Below are 20,525 nucleotides of genomic sequence, written 5' to 3'. Positions count from 1 at the left end.
AATTTGAACTAAAACTGGCCCCTTCTTATTTCTAAATGGGCAAATTCTTCATTTGCTGTGATCTAGTGGGAACCATGGGCATTTCACTCCCTGTAGCCTGAGGCCAGTAACCCAATGTTACCCACCCTCAAGCTTACCTTTTATCCACTTTGACTATGATGGTAGGGACCTGAATTTCACGACCCCCAGAATGGTGTGTGTGTGTGTGTGTGTATGTATATATATATATATATATATATATATATATATATATATATATATATATATATATATATATATATATATATATATATATATATATACACCATTATCTATACATGTTTTGTTTTTTAAATACCATTATCTATGCATGTGTGTTTGTTGTGGGAGAGATAAATGTTCATGTTTCTCCAGATCAAAAAGTTTTGGTATTCAGTTGGAATGAGGTCACTAAAGAACAATCTTTGAGCCAGAGGAGGCAGAAAGCAACAAAATGGATTCTAGAACAGTGCAAAATAGCAAAAAAAAAAAAAAAAAAATAGGTTTATTCACGGTTTTTTTTGCTTAACAGTACCATAAAGGGGCTATCATTTTTAACATTTGTACATATGCAGAAACATATATACACATAAAATAAATCCCTCTGCTTGATTCAAAGGGGTGGGCTTTCCTATTCAGGAGCCGAGTAGTCTGTAAACACAACAGCAGTATTTGTTTTTGCTTTCACTTGCCACACTCCTGTTCATACCATGATCTTAAAGGATATGTCAACCCCAAAAATATTTTTTTGCTGAATAAAAAAAAAAACATAATTCTAAGCAACTTTCCAAATATGAATGTATTAAACTTATTTAATGCTTTAAAAGTTATTTGTAAATGTAATTACTATTGAACGCAGCATTTTCTGGACTCCTGGTTGTTACTTTTTAAACAATGTTGCAAAAGTCTCCCGCAGCAAAAGACAAACACTGCTTCTAATAGCATTTATATGTAGAAATAATGCAGAAACCATTGCAAATATGTAATGAATGTATATTGCAACGTTACTAAAGGTGGCCATACACGTGGCGATCTGACGATGTTTCGTACGACCATCGGTCGCACGAAACATCGTAAGATCCGCCACACACCATTCAGGGCTGAATCGGCAGGTAAGGAGGTAGAAACAATAGGATTTCTACCTCCTTCTGCCGATTCAGCTCTGAAGGGAGATTTTGATCAGGCGCCTTCTATGGCGCCCGATCAAAATTTTCCAACTGGTCCGATCGGCCGATATCAGCAGCTTCCTGCGATATCGGTCGACTCGCCGACATACCATACACGCACCGAATATCGTACGAAACGAGATTTCGTACGATATTATCGGTGCGTGTATGGCCACCTTAAAACGTGCACACCACAGTATTTTCTTTAATAAGTTTTGTTATTGGACAAGTCAACCCAAAATATAATTTTTTCCTAATAAAAGAAGACACAAATCTAAAGGTGGCCATACACGCACCGATATTATCGTACGAAACCTCGTTTCGTACGATAATCGGTGCGTGTATGGCATGTCGGCGAGTCGCCCGATATCGCAGGAAGCTGCTGATATCGGACGACTCGCCGATCGGACCAGTTTGAAAATTTTGATCGGGCGCCATAGAAGGCGCCTGACCAAAATTCTCCCTTCAGAGCTGAATCGGCAGAAGGCGGTAGAAATCCTATTGTTTCTACCTCCTTACCTGCCGATTCAGCCCTGAATGGTGTGTAGCACATCTGACTATGTTTCGTGCGACCGATGGTCGCACGAAACATCGTCAGATCACCACGTGTATGGCCACCTTTAGGCTGCCATCAGCTGCCACGTTACATATTTAGACAATTGCTTTTTAACATTATGGGAGTGACTGATTTAAAAAAAAAAAAAAAAAAAAAAAAATACACTGAGCAACATGCCAGAAATATGCCTCCTGTTCCCAGGTATTTTTGATTATCGTGAAATAAGTGCAGAAGAAGGGAGTGATATGAATGCTGGAGCTTTTGTAGCAGTACTTTTCATAAATGTTTATAGAAAGTTTTCTTCCTCATTTGCCTTTAGGGGTGTAGCACATGTAGCAGTTAGCTAGCACTAATTCCATTTTAAGCAACTGGGACTCATGTTCAAAATTGGGAAATAATCATGGGTACTTGTAGACCTTTGTGGTGCCCATTCATATACCAAGTTATCTATGGCAGGTAGAGATGTTTTGATAACTGCCACAGGTAGTACAGATTAGTACAAAGTCTTTAGGCTTTTTGTGCATTAAAGGGGACACAAAGGGTAAATACTTGATTTTTTTTTGTGTCAATATTTTTGGTAGTTCCCTGTCACTCAGGTGTAACAAGTGAGGGTGCTCAAGATACATTTAATGTAAATTGCAGAAGTGTTTATAATAGACCTCTAGGCAATTTGATATTGATAGAATTTACCCTTTAAAGGGGAATTTAAATGTGGCTGCTGCTCTTTTATGTATATGGTAAAAAGAAGTATTCAGCATCTTCTAAATTAAATGTCTCATTTGTTTTGCAGTTGGCTGAAGATGAAGTTGGTTGTTTTGTTGGTTTTGCAGTGGTGGAGTATGAGACAGCTGAGCAGGCTGAGGAGGTAAGAAAGTCAATGGATGGTACCACTGTCAAAGGAAGCAGAATCCAGCTGTCCTTCTGTGCCCCGGGCTCTCCAGGCAGAAGCACTTTAGCAGCTCTTATAGCAGCACAAGGAATGGTGAGGAATTTTAACTATTTCTCTCTTTAAGATTTTGCTTATGGAGGCGCAGTGGGTCGATATTTTAAAGGCCTAAAGTTCTAATGTGGCCCACATGTTTGACCAGGTCACTTAAAAATTCAATTAAATAGCACATTTTTGCATGCAAAGATATATTTTTCTTACTAATGGCTAAATGATATATATAAATTATTTTCTACATGTCCATTTACAGCTGCAGAATAATAGGAAAGGATTGCTTCCAGAACCAAACCCAGTACAAATAATGCAAAGTTTTAGTAACCCAGCAATGTTACAGATGCTGTTGCAACCCCAGCAAAGAGGAAGACCGGGAAAGCATGGTAAGCCAATTGTTTAAGGTAATGTCTCTGATCTTCTCAGCAAAGCTTTGCTTATAGCACCAATGCAGCCTTTGTTCTTGGCAAAATTAGTAAAGCTGACACTCTTGTACTCAGTACAGCGTATATCTTCTACAGCAGTGATCCCCAACCAGTGGCTAAGGGGCAACATATTGCTTACCAACCCCTTGGATGTTGCTCTCAGTGCCCCCAAGCCAGATAGTTATTTTTAAATTCCTGACTTGGTGGCAAGTTTTAGTTGAATACAAACAAGATTTACTCCCAAATAAATTCTCCTGTAAGCTGATGTAGTGCATAGAGGCTGCCTAATACCCATATTTGGCACCTCCATGAACTTTTATGATGCTTGCGTTGCTCTCCAAGTCTTTTTACATTTGACTGTGGCTCACGAGTAAGAAAGGTTGGGGACCCCTCTTATACAGCAATACCAATATATCTCTGTGTCTCCACTGTGGTGGGTTTTTTTCTTTAATATTTTTTTTTTGTTTTACATTAGCAACAAGCTATAAAGAAGTTATTTTGGAAAGTATGACTTTTTAACTTGTTCATGAAAAGTTCAATAAACATCTGAATTAAAATATACTGGTTGCTGTCAGAGACTTTACTTAATATGGGGCAAATCTGCATCTTTTCTATATAAGCCCAAAAGATTCAGATACACTCTGTGCAAAGAGAAGCTTAACCCTAAATTTACACATTTTGAGAGATAGAAAAGTATTGCAGCCATGACAGTGAAGATCTCTGCATCAGCCATAGCTTACCATTTGTTAGATCTCTATTGGTGTATAAGGCATTACACATGCCCTGGGTGGCTGTACTTAAAGGAGAAGGAAAGACTAATAAAGAGTTAATCTCAAGCTGCAGGTATATCTTCCGTTGTCTCAGTAGTACCCTTAAGTCTCCCCATATTTCTCCCGTTCAGATGATCTGAAGCCAAACAGGAAGAAAAAACACTGAGCTGTGTAAAGAAAGTTCCCATAATGCTTCACTCCTGCACCGAGACCGAGACCAAGTGTACATGCTCAGTTAGTTAGACTATGAGTCAGCTTTCTGCTGATTGGCTCAGATCCACATTCCTAAGGGGGGGGAGTGAGTTCTTAGCATTCTTGAGGGAGGAGCGAGCAGGAGAGGGGAGAGAACAGAAAGCTGTGTGTCTCTGGCACATGAATTACAGACACAACAAATCTTTTGACAGAGAAATCAGTGCAGCATTTCTTAGTGCTTATGGCTGTATTTACATAGACCTTTCTGATCAAGCTTACTTTGTTTTTACCTTTTTTTTCTCCTTTAAATACCATTCTGAGCAGAAAGTCATTTTACAATAACAAAGGATTCAGAGCATCCATATTTATATTGAAAATAATATTTTTATTTTATTCTAAGTAAATACTAGCTTTCTCTAATATGCGTCTGAATAATAAACCAAATCCAAACCCTTATTTGCATATTCAGATTAGACTCAAATGTTAGTCTCTAAAGAGAGTTTGAACGTAATTTCGTTTTGTGTAGAAAATTAAATGTAGCAGACACATGTATGTATTCTATATGTTGCATGTTTGCACCCTATTACAGTGCTGAGGAATATATTGGTGCTTCATAAATGATGGTTTACATTATACAATTATGATCTGAAAGAGCTGCATATCACATTTTGCTTCCCTTAACATCCTTAGTTTTGTAATACCCTTATAAAAAGCATAGTTTATTGGGCAGAGGGGTATTCTCTAACATTACTTGTAAAACGAACAAGTACATAGTTTTGCTGATATTAAAAAATACTAATGTAATTATGTCAGTATATGTATCCCCTTGTGTTCAACACATTTTACTGAAAAGACTTAATTGCTTGGTGGCCCTTTAAGTTAGTATTGCTGATGACCACATTAGTACCCTTTACATCATAGCAAATTGCAGTGCTGCAGCCTGATATGTCAGCGATGATGTCTGTGGGTTCTAAATGAATGATGATCATTTTAATTCAAGCAGCAGCAAGTTATGTTGTTCTACTAACAGTTGTAAATATTGCCTTTAAAAGGTTCAACATCAGGACGGCCTCACTTTGTGAATCCGACAGTAAGCCAAGCCTTACTACAACTCAACAAACTGCATCAGGTAACAAACCTTTACATTTTGGTAACCGGTGATACTTAGAAACTCTAACCTGTACATTAATAAACTCTGCTGTGCGTTTGACACGCTAAGCAACCTGATGAAGTTATAGATATCACAGCAGTTCCTTTATATGCAACTAAACTTTTAAAGGAATACATATACCCTCCAACAAGCTAGCCATACACGCTAGATTTGTTCCTATTACCATACTATTTGTATACCAATACGCTTTCTTTGGGTCTTTAACAATGTTCTTTACATTTAACATGCCCTAAAAGATACCAGAAAGCAAAACTATGTATCATTAAATGTGGCAGAAAATTTTAGTCTATAAGTGACATTAAAAAGGACACAATCTCAACAGCATTGTATATTTGGACAGTTGTCTCTAGATCAGAGAAATACTGCGTGGCCAAAATAACTTTTTCTGGGCAAAAGGGCTTCTCACTGCTAATAAAGTACTTTGGACCTTGTTAAAAAATACAGTATGCTTGTTCCTACACAGACACAAGGTATGGGAGGTAATTCCCTGCTTCAAAACTTCTCACATCTACAAATGGCACAGAAGCAACTTTTGCAGCTAAAAAGTGCTCAGTCGAATAATTGTGTAAGTATGTGCATAAGTATGTGTATAATTGCATGTTGTTATATACAAGTAGTTGCAGTCTTTGTACCCTAAAGAAATGTTTCTTTCATAATAGAAACCTGGCCTTCTCGGAGAAGCTCCAGTCTCCGTGTTACAGACAGGAATGGGCCCATCACAGCCAGGATCAGTGGAGGCTTCGCAACAAGATGGGCAGAAAAGTAATTTGTCTTTAAAATTCTATGAGGAATCAGATAATTGCTTTTAATGTTCAACCTGCAGATAGCTAAAAAAAGAAATTCATTGGTTGCTTTGGGTTACTGTGCAAATTTGCCCAGCGTTTATAAATGGCCACCTAAATGTTCAGTATATCTTAAAATATATAAATGGCTTCAGTTTTATGTTCTACATCCACATTCAGATATGCTAAGTTGTAGTTTGTACTCCCTACCAGGTTTTTTAAAAATGTTTAGTAGTACAGGTATGGGACTCGTTATCCAGAATGCTCAAGACCTGGGGGTTTTCAGATAAGCTTAAGTCTACTAAAAAAATGAAACATTCAAATTAAATTTAAATGTTAAATGAACACAGTAAGTTTGTTTTGCCTCCAATAAGGATTCATAATATCTTAGTTAGGATCAAGTACAAGGTACTGTTTTATTAGTACAGGGAAAAAGGAAATAATTTTTTAAAAAATCTGAATTCGATTAAAATCAAGATGGCCTATCCATTTCTGGATAACTGATTCTGTATATCTGTATCTACTTATGGAATATTCAGCATGTCCTTCATTTTAAACAATTTTTATTTTCCTTTTTTCCCCACTGTGTAAACCCTCAGATATATGTGAAATATAGCTTGTTTTGAGTTCACACCAGTTTGCATTTCAGCTTGCCGCCTTCTGTCCTCCCACATCCTCTGAATATAGAGAGCATTGCTGTGCAGCTTGAAAGGCCTAAATTATAAAATCACTACATAGAACAGCTGGCACATGGGATACATGGAGATGGCTAAAGGGCTAGTTGAATAAATTCAGAGGAGGAACTTGAATTTCCCAGGCAGGTTTGTGATGGTTCATTTTACAATCACTTTCTATCTATATTTTGTTCTTCTAGGCATGATGCCTTTCTACCACAATCCGCACATGAGTTCAGTTCTGTCCCGTCTGACACAGGATAAACAGCCGACATCTATAGCTTTGCTGGAAGGGGCAGGATCTCAGCCTTATTTACAGCAGTCTGGATCAGTGCTTACAGGGCCGAATCAGCCACAAAACCAGCCTGCTAGCTCTGGGTCACCACTCTTGGTAAGATGCTTCCCTTGATTTTTTTTTTCTTCATTTTCAGTGTTTCATTAATAATTAATAGTGACACAATCACAACTTGTTTTTTATGAGTATTTTTTCCATATCAATGTTAATAAAAAAAAAAAAAAAGCCACAGGAACCTCTAATTCAGTGATCCCCCCAACCAGTAGCTTGGGAGCAACATGTTGTTCACCAACCCCTTGGATGTTGCTCCCAGTGGCCTCAAAGCAGGTGCTCATTTTTGAATTTCTGGCTTGGAGGCAGGTTTTGGTTGCAACCATGTGTACTGGCAAACAGTTTTCTGTAGGCTTTAATTGTGGCTCAGGGGACATCAAAGGGGACATATATACCCGCCTCTGTACCTTAATGTAAATTGCTTAGAGTGGTCTTTTGACCACTTTAACATTCATTTTCATTTTTGTTTCATATTTCACGACATTAGCAGTTTTTACACTACAAATATCATGAATCTGTAACAGTAGTGTCCCTTGCTTATCTGCCCTGGTAAGGGCAGCTCAGTGTGAAAAAAGTGATAGAATGGAGCAGAGAAGCATCAGGAGACACTGCTGGAGACACTGTGGGCAATTTTACATTGTTATAGGGTACATTATCTGTTTACTCTAACTAAATGATTTTTTACTTGGATTACAGCAGTTGTAATTGCATGGTAGGGTTATCTGCAACTATACGTGATCTTTACTTGATATTGCTCATGTCATAAATTCTTCCATGTCAGGATTGCTAGCTAAAATTATGGATTGTTGACTAACTACAATATGTACACAGTTAAAGAAATTGGCCTATTCTGTGACGCATTATGCACTGTGAAGAATTTTCTTCTGCTTTAACTCCTGTACAAGTATGCACTATATTATCTCTACAGTCATGCTGGCAGGTTAATAAAACTAACTAAATGGCCTAGAAATATTTAGGCCTATGGCACACTTGAGATTTTGTCAATATTAAACTATAAAATATTGTGTTTGCCTAATGTTAGTATTATATTCCTCCTTTCTTTCAATGTATATTGCCAGTTCTCCAACAGGAAGTGGTCATTTGAGTGACAAGCAACTCTCCAGCTCTATGAAGCTGTGGTTAGTGGAGCTACAACTCTCCTCCAAACTGCCTCTTTATCAGCTGTTAGTAGAATATGTGCAAATAAGAGTGCTGGGAATGACATCTAAGTATAGCAGTCTGCAATACAATAGTAACTTTTGTGTACTATGGGATGTCTTTCCTGCTGCCAGAAGCAACAACCTTCAACTTTATGGCAATGGCTAATGGCGAGATTAGTTGCTAGTGGTTAATCTTTGCTTTCACAGGCAGCTAATCTCCCAGAAATGCCTTTCCACTTCAGCGGCGTGTTTCCATTTCAGGCGACTTCAGAAACACGAAGCAATCCACTGGCAATTCATTTTATTGCTGGTAGAAAGGCATTTCTGAAAGATTGGTCGCCCATAGTAGCAGATATTAACCTCAGGCAACTAATATCCCCGTGGAGCATTAGCCTTAGATTGAGCAAATTGTGATTTATTCACAGATGGGCAGCCAACTGCTGATATACTGGTGTAACTAGGTGGCTGTCTAGCTGTCAGAGAACAGTTGGCTACATCCAAGGGCAAATGTTGTTCTTGTCCTGCAACAGCTAGAGGGCCACCATTCACATAGAGGAACTTTTTTTTAATTGTCCAATAGTATATATCAGAAATTGGCACTCCGGCTGTCCCCAGTTACTAAAATACACAATGGTGTGGCCTGCTGCCTGCAACAGCTCCCTCATCCTTAGTTCAAGAACACCTGTAATTTAATCACAGCTACAGGACCACCTCCTGATGTACTATTGTAGGTGGCTTTTAATCTGTCGCAGAATAACTAACTAGCTTTGAATAAATGCTGTTTTTAGCTATGTGCCAGATGTAGAGCCACCTGCTCACTTGTAGGAGCATGCTTTTTATTATTATCCAATAGCATTTATCACAACTGCCTGCACCCTTGTATGGAAGTAGATACGCAAAAGAACCATACAGGTTAGAGAGAGACTGACTCTTCTCAAAGACACTTAGACAGAGAAGGTTTATTTGCATGCCTCATGCTATACACATAGCACTGCATTAAAGGGGAAGGAAAGCTTTAATCACTAGGGGTGCCAAATGCTAGGCACCACCCCCCAGTAATTTTAATATTTTAACCTGATACTCCAGGATGGTGCTCATCTGAGCAGAAGACTGCACCAACCTGGCATACATCTGTGCAAGCAATTGTCTTCCTGCTTCTTCGTTCTTTGCATGAATGCTTATGTGCAATAGAGAAACAAGTGAATTTTAACAAAATGCTGGCCTTTTAAGGGCAGTGGGGAGATTAGTCGTCCGCAATAGTGAAGATTTATCACAGGCGACTAATCTTCCCGACATGCCATCCCACCGGCAAGAATGTAAATCGCCAGTGGGATGGCATAAGTGTTGCCTCAGTTTCCCCGCATATGCCACCCCACCAACGATTTACATTCTTGCCGGTGGAATGGCAAGTAGAAGTAGATCGCTCCATTGCTGCTCACACGGAAATACCCCAGCTTGTGCAGTTTTGTGCTAACAGGAGAACCAGCCCAGGGTATCAGGTAAGTGCTTACAATTACTGGGGGGTGTCTAACATTTGCCCATGTATCCAAACTTGCAGACAGCCTGTTTCACTCTCCTTAAATTTTATTAGTGCAGAAGTCCCCAACCTTTTTTTACCTGTGAGCCACATTCAAATGTAAAATAAAAAAGGGTTCGTGGTGGTGCCAAAAATAGGTTGTGATTGGCTATTTGGTAGACTTTATGTGGACTGGCAGCCTCCAGGAGGTTCTGTTTTTCAGTACACCTGATTTTTATGCAACCAGCAACTGAGAGCAACATCTAAGCCAGGGGTCAGGAACCTTTTTGGCTGAGAGAGCCATAAACACCACATATTTTAAAATTAATTCTGTGAGAGCCAAACAATATGTTTGGCCGCGGATGCTTCGGGGCAAGGTAGGGTGGGTCCCAAGGATGCCAGATGCGATTGCGATGCAGAGGAGGGCGTAGAACACGTCTTCTATCTGCCGAGCGCAGGACACGCCCCCGTTATTTTTTTTTATTAAAGATTTGGCAGCAAGCCAGATGCAGCCATCAAAAGAGCCACATCTGGCTCCCGAGCCTGATCTAAGCGGTTGGTAAGCAACATGTTGCTCCGGAGCCACTGGTTGGGGATCACTGCATCACTTGAAATTGGAACATGGCTTCCTACAGGGTAGGACAGGTGAAGCAAAAAATCCATATTAGTTAGGCAGGGATAGGCTAAAAGAAGCCAAAGAATCCTTCTCAAAGGCAAGACCTACACCGAGAGCCTACTCAGAGACAGCTGTACTATTGAATTACATGGACCAAAAATATATAATGGTACACACATTCACTTCCATCTATTCCAACAAAGTTAATTTTTAGTTTATGTTATAGAATGCCCAATTCTAAGCAACTTTTAAAATTGGTCTTCATTATTTACTTGTTATAGTTTTTGAATTATTTGCCGCCTTCTTCCTGCTCTTTGCAGCTTTCAAATGGGGGTCACTGACCCTGGCAGTCAAAAACTATTGCTCTGTGAGGCTACAGTTTTAATGTTATTGTTACTTTTTGTAACTTTCTTTTCTATTCAGACCCTCACCTATTCATACACCAGTCTCTCATCCAAACCACTCCCTGGTTGCTAAGGTAACTTGGACCCTAGCAACCAAATAACTGCTGAAACTCAAAACTGAAGAGCTGCTGAATTGAAAGTAAAATAACTAAACATACTACTGTACAAATAATAAAAAATGAAGACCAATTGCAAATTGTCTCCGAATATTACTCTCTACATCATACTAAAAGTTAATTTAAAGGTGAACAACCCCTTTAATATAACTGAATCTCTAAACAAGTGAATTAGCACCTAACTTGTAACTATGTAAAAATCTGTCCTTCTCTTGTGAAAAATCTGTAAAACTGTAATTGGTCTAAGATCAGTAATTCTGTAACTGCTAGACTGGCTTTTAGCTCAACAGCATTTTTAAGTCCCTGAGTGTCAGTGACCCTATGTGCTTTCTATGCACTTCCTGCATTCAGTTAACACTAGGGTTGCTGACTCTCAGTTGAGCCAAAAGCCTTCTATTAGCTGTCTTAAAAATGTATATACTCCAGAAACTGTTTAGAATATAACCATTAAAGTGATAAGCACATTGAAATACTACCCTTCAAAATATGAATGTACATTAAAAGTTACCTACAGGTCATGTTGATCATTTTTCTCTGATAGGGCTGCTTTTGTAAGTAATTGTAAAGTGAAGTTCCTGAACCTGACTGATTTGCCAATCTGACTGTCCCTTCTCAAACTGTCAGTTATAGCTTCTAATGCTAACGCTAATATGCTAACTGACTCCTGCTGCACAAATATGGCAGCCTCCTCATAGAGCAACATAGGGGATCAGATAGGGAATGTAAAAGCATCAGGAAATACTTTTAAGGGAAAATTATAAATAGCATGCAAAGACAGTGTTATGATGGATGTGCATGGAGATGGCTAGGGTTACATTTGACCAGGAGTAATAACAAAGTTCTAGCCTAAAGAGGCCATAAAGAATAAATCATTACTTTTCCTTTGCTGTTTCCTTCTGTTATTGCCAGATAAATGTGCTATAGCAAAAAAAAAACAAACCAAAAACATCCTAAATCATCCAAATCCTTTTGTGCTTATATTAATTGGATGCAACATATTTATCCTTATCAATTGGTTTCAGAATAAATCCAGTAATCAGACCTCACTTCTGGGTGAGCCTCCAAGAGATATCAGACTGAGTACAAATCCATATCTAAATCTGGCAAGTGTGTTGGCTGGTTCCTCAATAGCAGGTGAGAAAAATAACAATGTGGTTTCTTTATCATAAGTATCATTTGGTATAGCTCAGTGTTTCATGGAATTTTGTCCAAGTGTTACCTATGTGCATCCCCGGCTGCTTCTGAAGCATCTACCAGATGGCTGGAAATAGAACAGTTCTACTGCACCTGCACCAAAAAGCATCTAGGGGTTACATAAAACAGACCACAGTGTGCTTTCCTGTTCTGACTTCACACAGGAATAGATGGTGATTGGTATAATAAACAGTTTTTAATACTAAACTCTGTGAAACTGAGGCAATTACATTCACTGAAACCAAAGTAAGTGCACACGCACACCTGGCCTCTCAAACCTGGTGCTAAATGATTATGGGGGGGGCCCCCAATTAAATAGCCATGCAAGGAACACTTGCAATTACATTCACAGCATTATTAGAAAACAATTTAAGTTTTGGGTAAGATGCCACTGAAATTTTTATTATAACACATAAGGGCTCACTTGTGAAACAAGGCGCAGCATGCAAAGTGCAAAAAAGGCCACCATTAGCCTTTGGGCAAACACCCAGGTGCAGTGTGCAGATAGCTGCAGGCCTCTGTACTCCTGTAGCCTGCACCTAGACTCCTTTGTGGCCTGTGTTCGGCAACTCTCGATTCTAAAGGGACGGGCAAGGGGAAGCACATAGGTGGCCCCCTCCCCTCCCAGTAGGGAACTGGTGCCTGTGTACAGAGAGCCTAACTGAATGAGAATATGTCAAACGGGGAGATTTTCCTTCTTAGCCAGCATATAATCTATGGTACTAACATTAAAGTACCATAGTACCTGCGTCATAGAGTCTGCATCTGCAGGTTTTGTTTGATCAGTGCCGCACTGTGTGTTTACTCACAGTAAATAGCATGGCAAGCGTAAAAGTTCCTGTCTTCAGAAATCATGGGAGCCTATGCAATTAAGTAGGAAGGGGTGGACCCCTTGGGGTGGGTCCCTGGCAACTAAGTAAATAAGGTTTTTACTTTTAAAATGGTCTCATAAATAGACAACACTCCCAACCAGCTACATCACATCACACCCAAATAAACCATTGCTCATTCCCCTGGCAGGGCCTGTACAATTCCTCATTTAAGCCATGTGGCATTCTCTGTGCTAATGCCCAAATTCAATGACAGACTGGAGCAATATTCCTGTTCCTGCACTACCCGAGCCTTTCATTTTTTTTAAATTTTGATCACCTTAATTTTGTAGGCAAATATTAGAGCCATGTATAAATAAGTATTCTATAATATGTGTGGGCTTACCATGTAAGAGTGCACAATATTAAGTGCCTGAGGGAACAAGAATAGTACATAAATCAAGAAGACACCATACGTATTATTCATTTATACAGATGCTGGTTGAAAATAACCTCTCATTTGAATATATCAGAACATTTTATATGTCATTTAAGACCTAAAAATCAATTGCTATCAGTGTTCAGTAGTGCTAAATTTAATTACTGGTAATATAGTACAGGTATAGGATCTGTTATCTAGGAACCAGTTATCCAAAAGTCTCCAAATAACGAAAAGGCCGTCCCCCATAGACTCATTTGTATTCAAATAATTCAAATTTTTAAAAATGATTTTCCCTTTCTCTAAAATAATAAAACAGTACCCTGTACTTGATCCTAACTAAGATATAATTAATCCTTATTGGGGGCAAAAGCATCCTTTCTGAAATGATTTTTTTAGTAGTAGTATGGAGACCGAAATTGCAGAAAGACCCCTTTTCTGGGAAAACTCCAGGTCCCAAGCATTCTGGATAACAGGCATTATTGATAATTGTATTGCATTGATACATTGAAAGATAAAAGCACAACTTTGTGGGGCTGCAGCTTGTTTACCAAATGAGAAGATCTTGGAATGCTACCAGCATGATACCTTCCCTGGTGGTTATGCGTTTTTAGGCTGTTTTATTTATAAAGATGTGTATCTTTTATGCCTACAAACAGCATTGGCAACACTGCTGTTAATATCTAATGTTATTTGTGTGTTTTATTGGCCAGGCATGGGCTTACGGAACATTCAGCAACATAATATGAATAGATCAACCACTCAGGAATCGGCATCACAGCCTGGGTTGGAAAGTTATTTTGGCTACAGTCAGCAATATGGAGATTATTCACAGGTATGCTGGTCCTTAGGAGGTCTACATGTTTCATTTCTATGTTAAAAAATGTTTTTTTTTTCCCTCCAAGCTTCTTTGATGTACTAGAGCAGCATTTGCTTGCATTCTAGGAAGCCCTGCAGCAGTGGTACGATCAATATTCTGCTTACAGCAGCAGTCAAGTGGAGCAGTCCCATAGTGAAGAGCAAGCTGTAAGCAATGCCTAATACCATTAACATTTAACTTCTAGTCAGGCCATTGTTTTGTATGAGACTCGTAAGACTATTGTTACGCATGCCATGTTTAGCCCAAAAATGCACAACTGTGAAAGGTCTGAATTCTGCAGTTTTCTGCTTGTTGTTTTTTTTTTTTTTTTTTTTATTGAGGTTTAAATTAAGCAAGCAATTTGCATGACCAAATCCACCATGTGCACATACTGATTGGCATTTGCTGTCAGTGCTGCTGGGATAAGGGTTAGAATGCAGTGGATCAACTTAGGTTGAAGACCCATGCACAGCAGCTACTAGTAGCTTTTTGTCAAGGCTACTAAAACAGACAATGCTGAGCATTTACTGATAATTGTCTCTGGTGTTTTAGCAAAGGGCAGTTCTCCGAATTTTCTATGGCAGGTTATTTTTGGCCATGCAGCCATGAAAAAGTAGATGCTACTAGTAGCTCAGTGTGTCTGCCCTTACTGTACTAAATGCTTACTCAGTAGGTAATGAATGCAAGTTAGAATTGAATTGAATAATATGTCATTAGTGAGAAGTTTATGGTTTTTTCACGTGTCTTACCTGTCATTTGGTGTCTCTCCTATTGGGAAAGTGCTTTCAACATAAACCTTCTATTTGTCAATGATTTAGATCAGTGATGCCCTGCTTTTCACAGTTGTTGGGCCATGTAGTTCTCATAATGCATGTTCAAGGACCGAATTCAATTAAAATGTTGTTCTGCAAAGTAGCCTATGGAGCACCATAAAAAACCATTGTGGGTCCACAGCCAGCCTTTTTTTTTTTTTTTTACAGATATACTCGAGGCTTAATGAGCCTTTGCTTACTGAATAAACACACTTCTAAGTAGGGTTATAAAGCTTGTTTTGGATATCGAATGCTAATAATGTAGTAATAAATTTGTTTCTCCTTTATGTCCTATCAAAAAGACACTCCTTCTTGCTAATATATGTGTAAGATATTGGAGAGTATTGGCAGGTGTCTCGGATACAAACGGTAACACAGAAAGCCATTAGTGTACCCCCGCTGTGTCACATCTTTCTGCCTACAGCTTGCTTTAGATTTAAGGCGCTGTGCTTGCTACACCCTGTAGCATTGCACTCAGTTATTGGCTGGACAGTAGCTCCATTTCTCTGGCCCCTTCTACTTCCGATCAAATTAGATCTTTATTTATTTTCTAAGGAGCAGCAAAACTCATATACAACTGGAGTTGAAGGAGAGAATTACTATTATCAGGTATAGTATATTCAAGTTTTTTTATTGTATACTCTTTGTCATGACAAATTTCAGAATTTTGTTTCTTTCCTAGTCGTCTTCTGGTTTGGCGTATGGAAATTATAGTGCATATGTCCAAGCACCACCAACATACTACTCCAGTGCCCAGATGACCTACCAGGCGGAGAGTACAGCGCCATCTAATAAGGTAAGTAATAGAGGATAGAGAGGAGACCCAGATTTATAGCATGATTGTGAAATAAAGTGTCAATCCTAATCCTGAAACAAGGAATTGGGTGTTTTAAGCAGTGGGGGTTATTTTATCTGAATGAAAATATATAAATGTGTTCAGAATGATGGGATGCAGCTGAGTCTTGAAGAAGCCTTTGAGTTTCAATATATCTTATGATATGTAAAAGCTGTTTGGGTCTAGGGACCAATGGAAACTAAAGGCTATTAGTCATGGATTAGAGAAGCAGTGGGGAAACACCTAGGGGCTGATTTTACTAATCCACGAATCCAAATCCGAATGAGAACAATTCGGATTGGAAAACGAACATTTTGCGACTTTTTTGTATTTTTTGCGTTTTTTTCGTCGCCGTTACGACTTTCCCGTAAATTGTCGCAACTTTTTCGTAGCCATAACAAATTTGGTGAAATGTCGCGACTTTTTCATTGCCATTATGCTTTTGGAGAATTGTCGCGACTTTTTCATTGCCATTATGCCTTTGGAGAATTGTCGCGACTTTTTCATTGCCATTATAACTTTCGTGAATTGTCGCGACTTTTTCATAGCCATTACGACTTTCGCGAATTGTCGCAACTTTCGTATTGAGAGCTCAAAAAAGTCGCGACAATTTGCGAAAAAGTCGCAAAGTACCGATCATTACGAAAAAAACGCATTCGGACGCTTTTCGGACGTTCGTGGATTAGTAAATGTGCCCCCTAGTCTTGAATTATATCATGTCAGGCATTTTCACCTGCACAGTTTTTCCATTCCTGGGTTACCTATAGATCCTTTGTATTAATGGACCTTGATAATGAAAAAAACTCAAGGGGGAACAAGGCTGAAGGAATAAGGTTATACTAGTGTTTATTATGCAAGTGGCTAAATCCCAAATAAGCTTTCAATGAACGAAGCGTAAGACAGAATTGGCTGATTATGTATGTAGGCCTGAAGTCCTCCTTTCCTTAGTCTTGCCCTGACAGGGCCACAATACTCAAAAGCTGCCCTTGCCATTATGGCACTGTGTTACCTGGTAATCGGTAAGGGCTAGGAGAGGACAAATACTTCCTGTTTGTTAGTATGGACTTTTTCAACTTTATCCAAAGAATAAGTTTATAATCTTTTCAGTGGTATTGTTCTTTCACTAAACCTGAATAGCAAGTGGCAGCCCTGTTTTTTTTTTTTCTTTTAGGCATCAACTAAAGAAAAGAGAGCGTATATTTTATCTGCTACAGAGGCCAGCCCAGCAGGATACATGAATCCGTTAACAGAAGGTTCGGGAGAGCACTATGGCGATTCATACTTTAAAAGGAAGAAAGTTTATTAATTGTGTGAACTATACAAGTCCCTTCTGCTTCCATCATCACATACCCAAAGATGCACAATGCAGTTCATCTTCTTCTAAGCCTTTTAGCAGGGAACTAAAGGGTTACATTCAACTTCTCAGGCTGAATTGTTTATTATAAATGGTAAAAATCTTAAGATTTGTAGATATTTTCTACACCGGAATATGTCTTGGTAAATAACATATTTGATAATATAATAATATTGCTATTGCCTGCAAAAAAAAGTTAATTTGTAAATATTAAGCAATAAAGTTAATAGTAAAGATTTACTTTTACAAGTGACTTCAAATGGCCTGTGTTTGCCTACAAGCTGATGCACTGATGGACACCTCTGTATTAGCCACTAGAGCCGGCAACATCTTCCAACTGTGACTGTGTCTCCAATGGCATGCTTTCCAAAAACTTCCTTACCTCCTGTAGTTTTTGAGCAATAAAAAAATAAAACCTTGTTGAAATCTGCATTGTACTGTAGGATATAATCCCTAAAACTAAAAGTATATATAAAGTTGAACTTCGACTTCAGGCCTTTTGTCTCAGACGTACGGTTGGCTGGTAGAATGCATTTGCTCATGTTGGTGAGTTTGGATAATGTCAGGGCATTATCTTGGTGCCTGCCTATGCAGCCATAGCTGGAAGTGCCCCCACCCAGTCCCTATATGAGCACAGGGTGTGGCTCCAGCAACTTCTGAAAGGCAAGGTTTGTGTGATATTTGTCACTTGGCTGACTTTATTTACAGGTTCTCCATCCTTATAGGCTTCACTTCCAGGATCCTGGAGTCTGTTTGTTCATATGGTTCAGTTCCTGGAAAACTAGGAAGTGCGGGTATGGGTTCTATTGCTTAGAATGCTTGGGACCTGGTGTTTTCCATAGTTTGGAGAACTCTGCTTAAAGGAGAAGTAAATCTTTAAAATAAGTTTGTGGAATTGATGAGAGTGCTGTTGTAAGCACTTTGGGATTTTATATTCATTATTTTTTTAATCCCAAGATTAGAGGGTTCAAAGTACTGTTAATATAAAAGCATTTTGTTACAACTGCACCGCCCGTCGGTCATTTCCAAACATGAAGTAGTAGAGGGTGTTGTTGAGGAAGTTGTTAGGAGAAAGAGGCTGATCTGATGTTCTTCTAGTTAGGACAGACATTACAAACCTCCGATTACTTTTCTCTGATCCTCTCTTAACAACTGCCTCGAAAACCTCCTTGATTACTTCATGGTCCGTGAGTGACCAGCAGGTGGCACAGTCGTAACAAAAATCCATTCAGATTAACAGTACTTTAACCCTGAATGTCTTGGGATAATTAAAGAAAATGATTGTAAATGGCAAAATGCTTAGAATAGCACTCTCATCAATTTTACATCAACTTATTTTAAAGGTTTACTTATCCTTTAAAGGCTACTAAAAAAATTACATCTGTATCTGTATGGATTTGTAAGCTTAATTATCACCGACTACAAGGTACTGACTAATTATAGCTGAGAAAAGGCAAATCTGTTAAAGAGAAAAATAATGACTTGCTTGTTAACATAGGGCTCTACAGGAAATGTAACATGAAGCTTTTTGGATAACCTGTTTCTGGTTAATAGATCCCATACGTGTAGCAGCCTGCTTATGCCGTGATTTAGCTTCTTGTATACTGGTTACCTTACTCTCAGAATGACTGGAGTTCAGTTAGAAGCAGCAGTCTGGTTACAGCTGGGAATACTTTAGTCAAAATAAACGTAATTGTACTCTCAGTGCCCTGGAGTATACACGTTTCTAACATGTAGCCAAACTCTGTGTTTCACTCTGCTTTAGAGATTCATAGTACTGGGTAAATTTGCACTTTGGCAGTAACGTGTGAAAGCAATCAGTTGGACTTTGTTTAGGCAACTGCTAAAACCGTGAAAGTTTCCATTTGTCATGGGTTACTGCACTAATACTCATTTCCCTCTTCATTTAATATTTGAGCTCCTTGTCTGCTGTTTGTGCCACAAAAGCACCTTAACTCTAGAATAACCTCACAAAACCATATATTTCTTAAAATTCAAAGCGGCTTTATGTATCTGCAACCTACACAACCACAATTCTACTACAGTTGGTTTGTATAACATGTTATAACAAATATCATAAATATGAATGCCTTGGGTTTTCTAATGCTTTGGTGTTGGGTGCTTTTAACTACCCAATGATTTTATATGGAGAGACCCCAAATTATGAATAGTGACAATGAATATTGCACTTTATAGCATCTTATCGCTTATGCGTTCTTAGGTACAAATGTCTCGTTTCTTTATCACATATGATTATTCATGTTGAAATCCCAGAATATGGAAGGTGCATATTAATGCTCAAAGCTAACGGTTTAGCCAAGAAAATAAAACAGACACACGGCGTGTAGGTCCACACGGGGTACCTCAGATGCACTCAGGCCCATCTCTCAGTATCTGTGCTGCTCACACAGTGAGGCATAGTTGCTATAATTAAGACAATGCACAATCACCTGACCCGTCGCAGTGCAAACACCCAAGAATACCATACAGTTTTGGAAATGCTGAATTCAACATGGGTAAATATTTCTTTCCCCAAACTTACACTTTCATATCCGTCTGTGTACTACCCCCATTTACCCCTTTAACTCCTTAATGTCTTTTAGTATCTTGCAATTTCCTCTCTTTTTAATTTTTACTTACTCTTATAGTATTCTGACTGGCCCCTTTCTTTCAGTTCCTCTCCCTGGTGGCTGTTCCCGCCCATGGTTGCTTTAATCTGTCTCTTGGAGTAAAGAGATGGCAGTTGAGAGGCACAAGCAGCACTGACATTTACCGTAGATTTATCAGGTGTAACTGCCATTCTTCTGTGCTCCTGACTAAGTGATATTTCCAGGTCAGCAGTGAGCTCTGAGTGAATGGACAAATCTGGTACAAACTACAATCATACTTTTACTATCACTGCAGGAACAATGAATGAACAAAATTTTTCACCATTAAGTTCTAAGTATAGAAGTCCCACTGCTCCTGTTCTTCTTTAGCTCCAGAGCCAGCATGGATTAGGGTGAGACTGAGAGTGCACTAAATATAAATAAAATGTGTGTGAAATTAATTTCTACTAACTGTATTCACTACAGGTTTTGGGCACATTTTCATCAGACAGTTCCCTGGATATACTTGAACATGTGACGAAAAATAGTTTTTATGAGCCAATTATTATATCACTCTACTCATTTTTGCCACCATAGCGGATAGCTGATTTTTTTTCACCTGTCCAAATTTTGCCCCTGACATGCTCTGATTTAACTCGTAAGGTTCAGCAGATGGGTTACAACCTGTTTGGGTGAATTAATAAGGCTTTGTGTAGGCTGGGAAAGGAAACGGAGCTGGAGGAGTCATGTATTGCTTTCAAAAAAGGTGAAGGTCCAGAGGCTTTA

General features: G+C 38.8%; 1 protein-coding gene across 6 annotated transcripts in view; it reads left to right on the top strand.

Moving 5' to 3' along the window:
• raver2 (ribonucleoprotein, PTB binding 2) overlaps positions 1–17,581 on the top strand; it is a 33,078-nt gene extending 15,497 nt beyond the window's left edge. Inside the window, exons 4-15 of one of the 6 annotated variants that reach the window (XM_031900279.1) lie at positions 2,531–2,722; positions 2,937–3,063; positions 5,117–5,193; positions 5,699–5,800; positions 5,895–5,997; positions 6,892–7,082; positions 11,872–11,983; positions 14,005–14,126; positions 14,237–14,317; positions 15,524–15,571; positions 15,645–15,758; positions 16,969–17,581. In XM_031900279.1, coding sequence (XP_031756139.1) covers positions 2,531–2,722; positions 2,937–3,063; positions 5,117–5,193; positions 5,699–5,800; positions 5,895–5,997; positions 6,892–7,082; positions 11,872–11,983; positions 14,005–14,126; positions 14,237–14,317; positions 15,524–15,571; positions 15,645–15,758; positions 16,969–17,103 — 1,404 coding nt within the window. In that variant the 3' untranslated portion in view covers positions 17,104–17,581. 6 annotated transcript variants of the gene reach the window in all.
• Positions 17,582–20,525: the final 2,944 nt, after the last annotated feature.

This window comes from Xenopus tropicalis, chromosome 4 (genome assembly GCF_000004195.4).
Source record: "Xenopus tropicalis strain Nigerian chromosome 4, UCB_Xtro_10.0, whole genome shotgun sequence".
NCBI classification, from domain to species: Eukaryota; Metazoa; Chordata; class Amphibia; order Anura; family Pipidae; genus Xenopus; species Xenopus tropicalis.
Note: the sequence above shows the minus strand (reverse complement) of the source record. Positions and strands in the feature narration are given on the sequence as shown.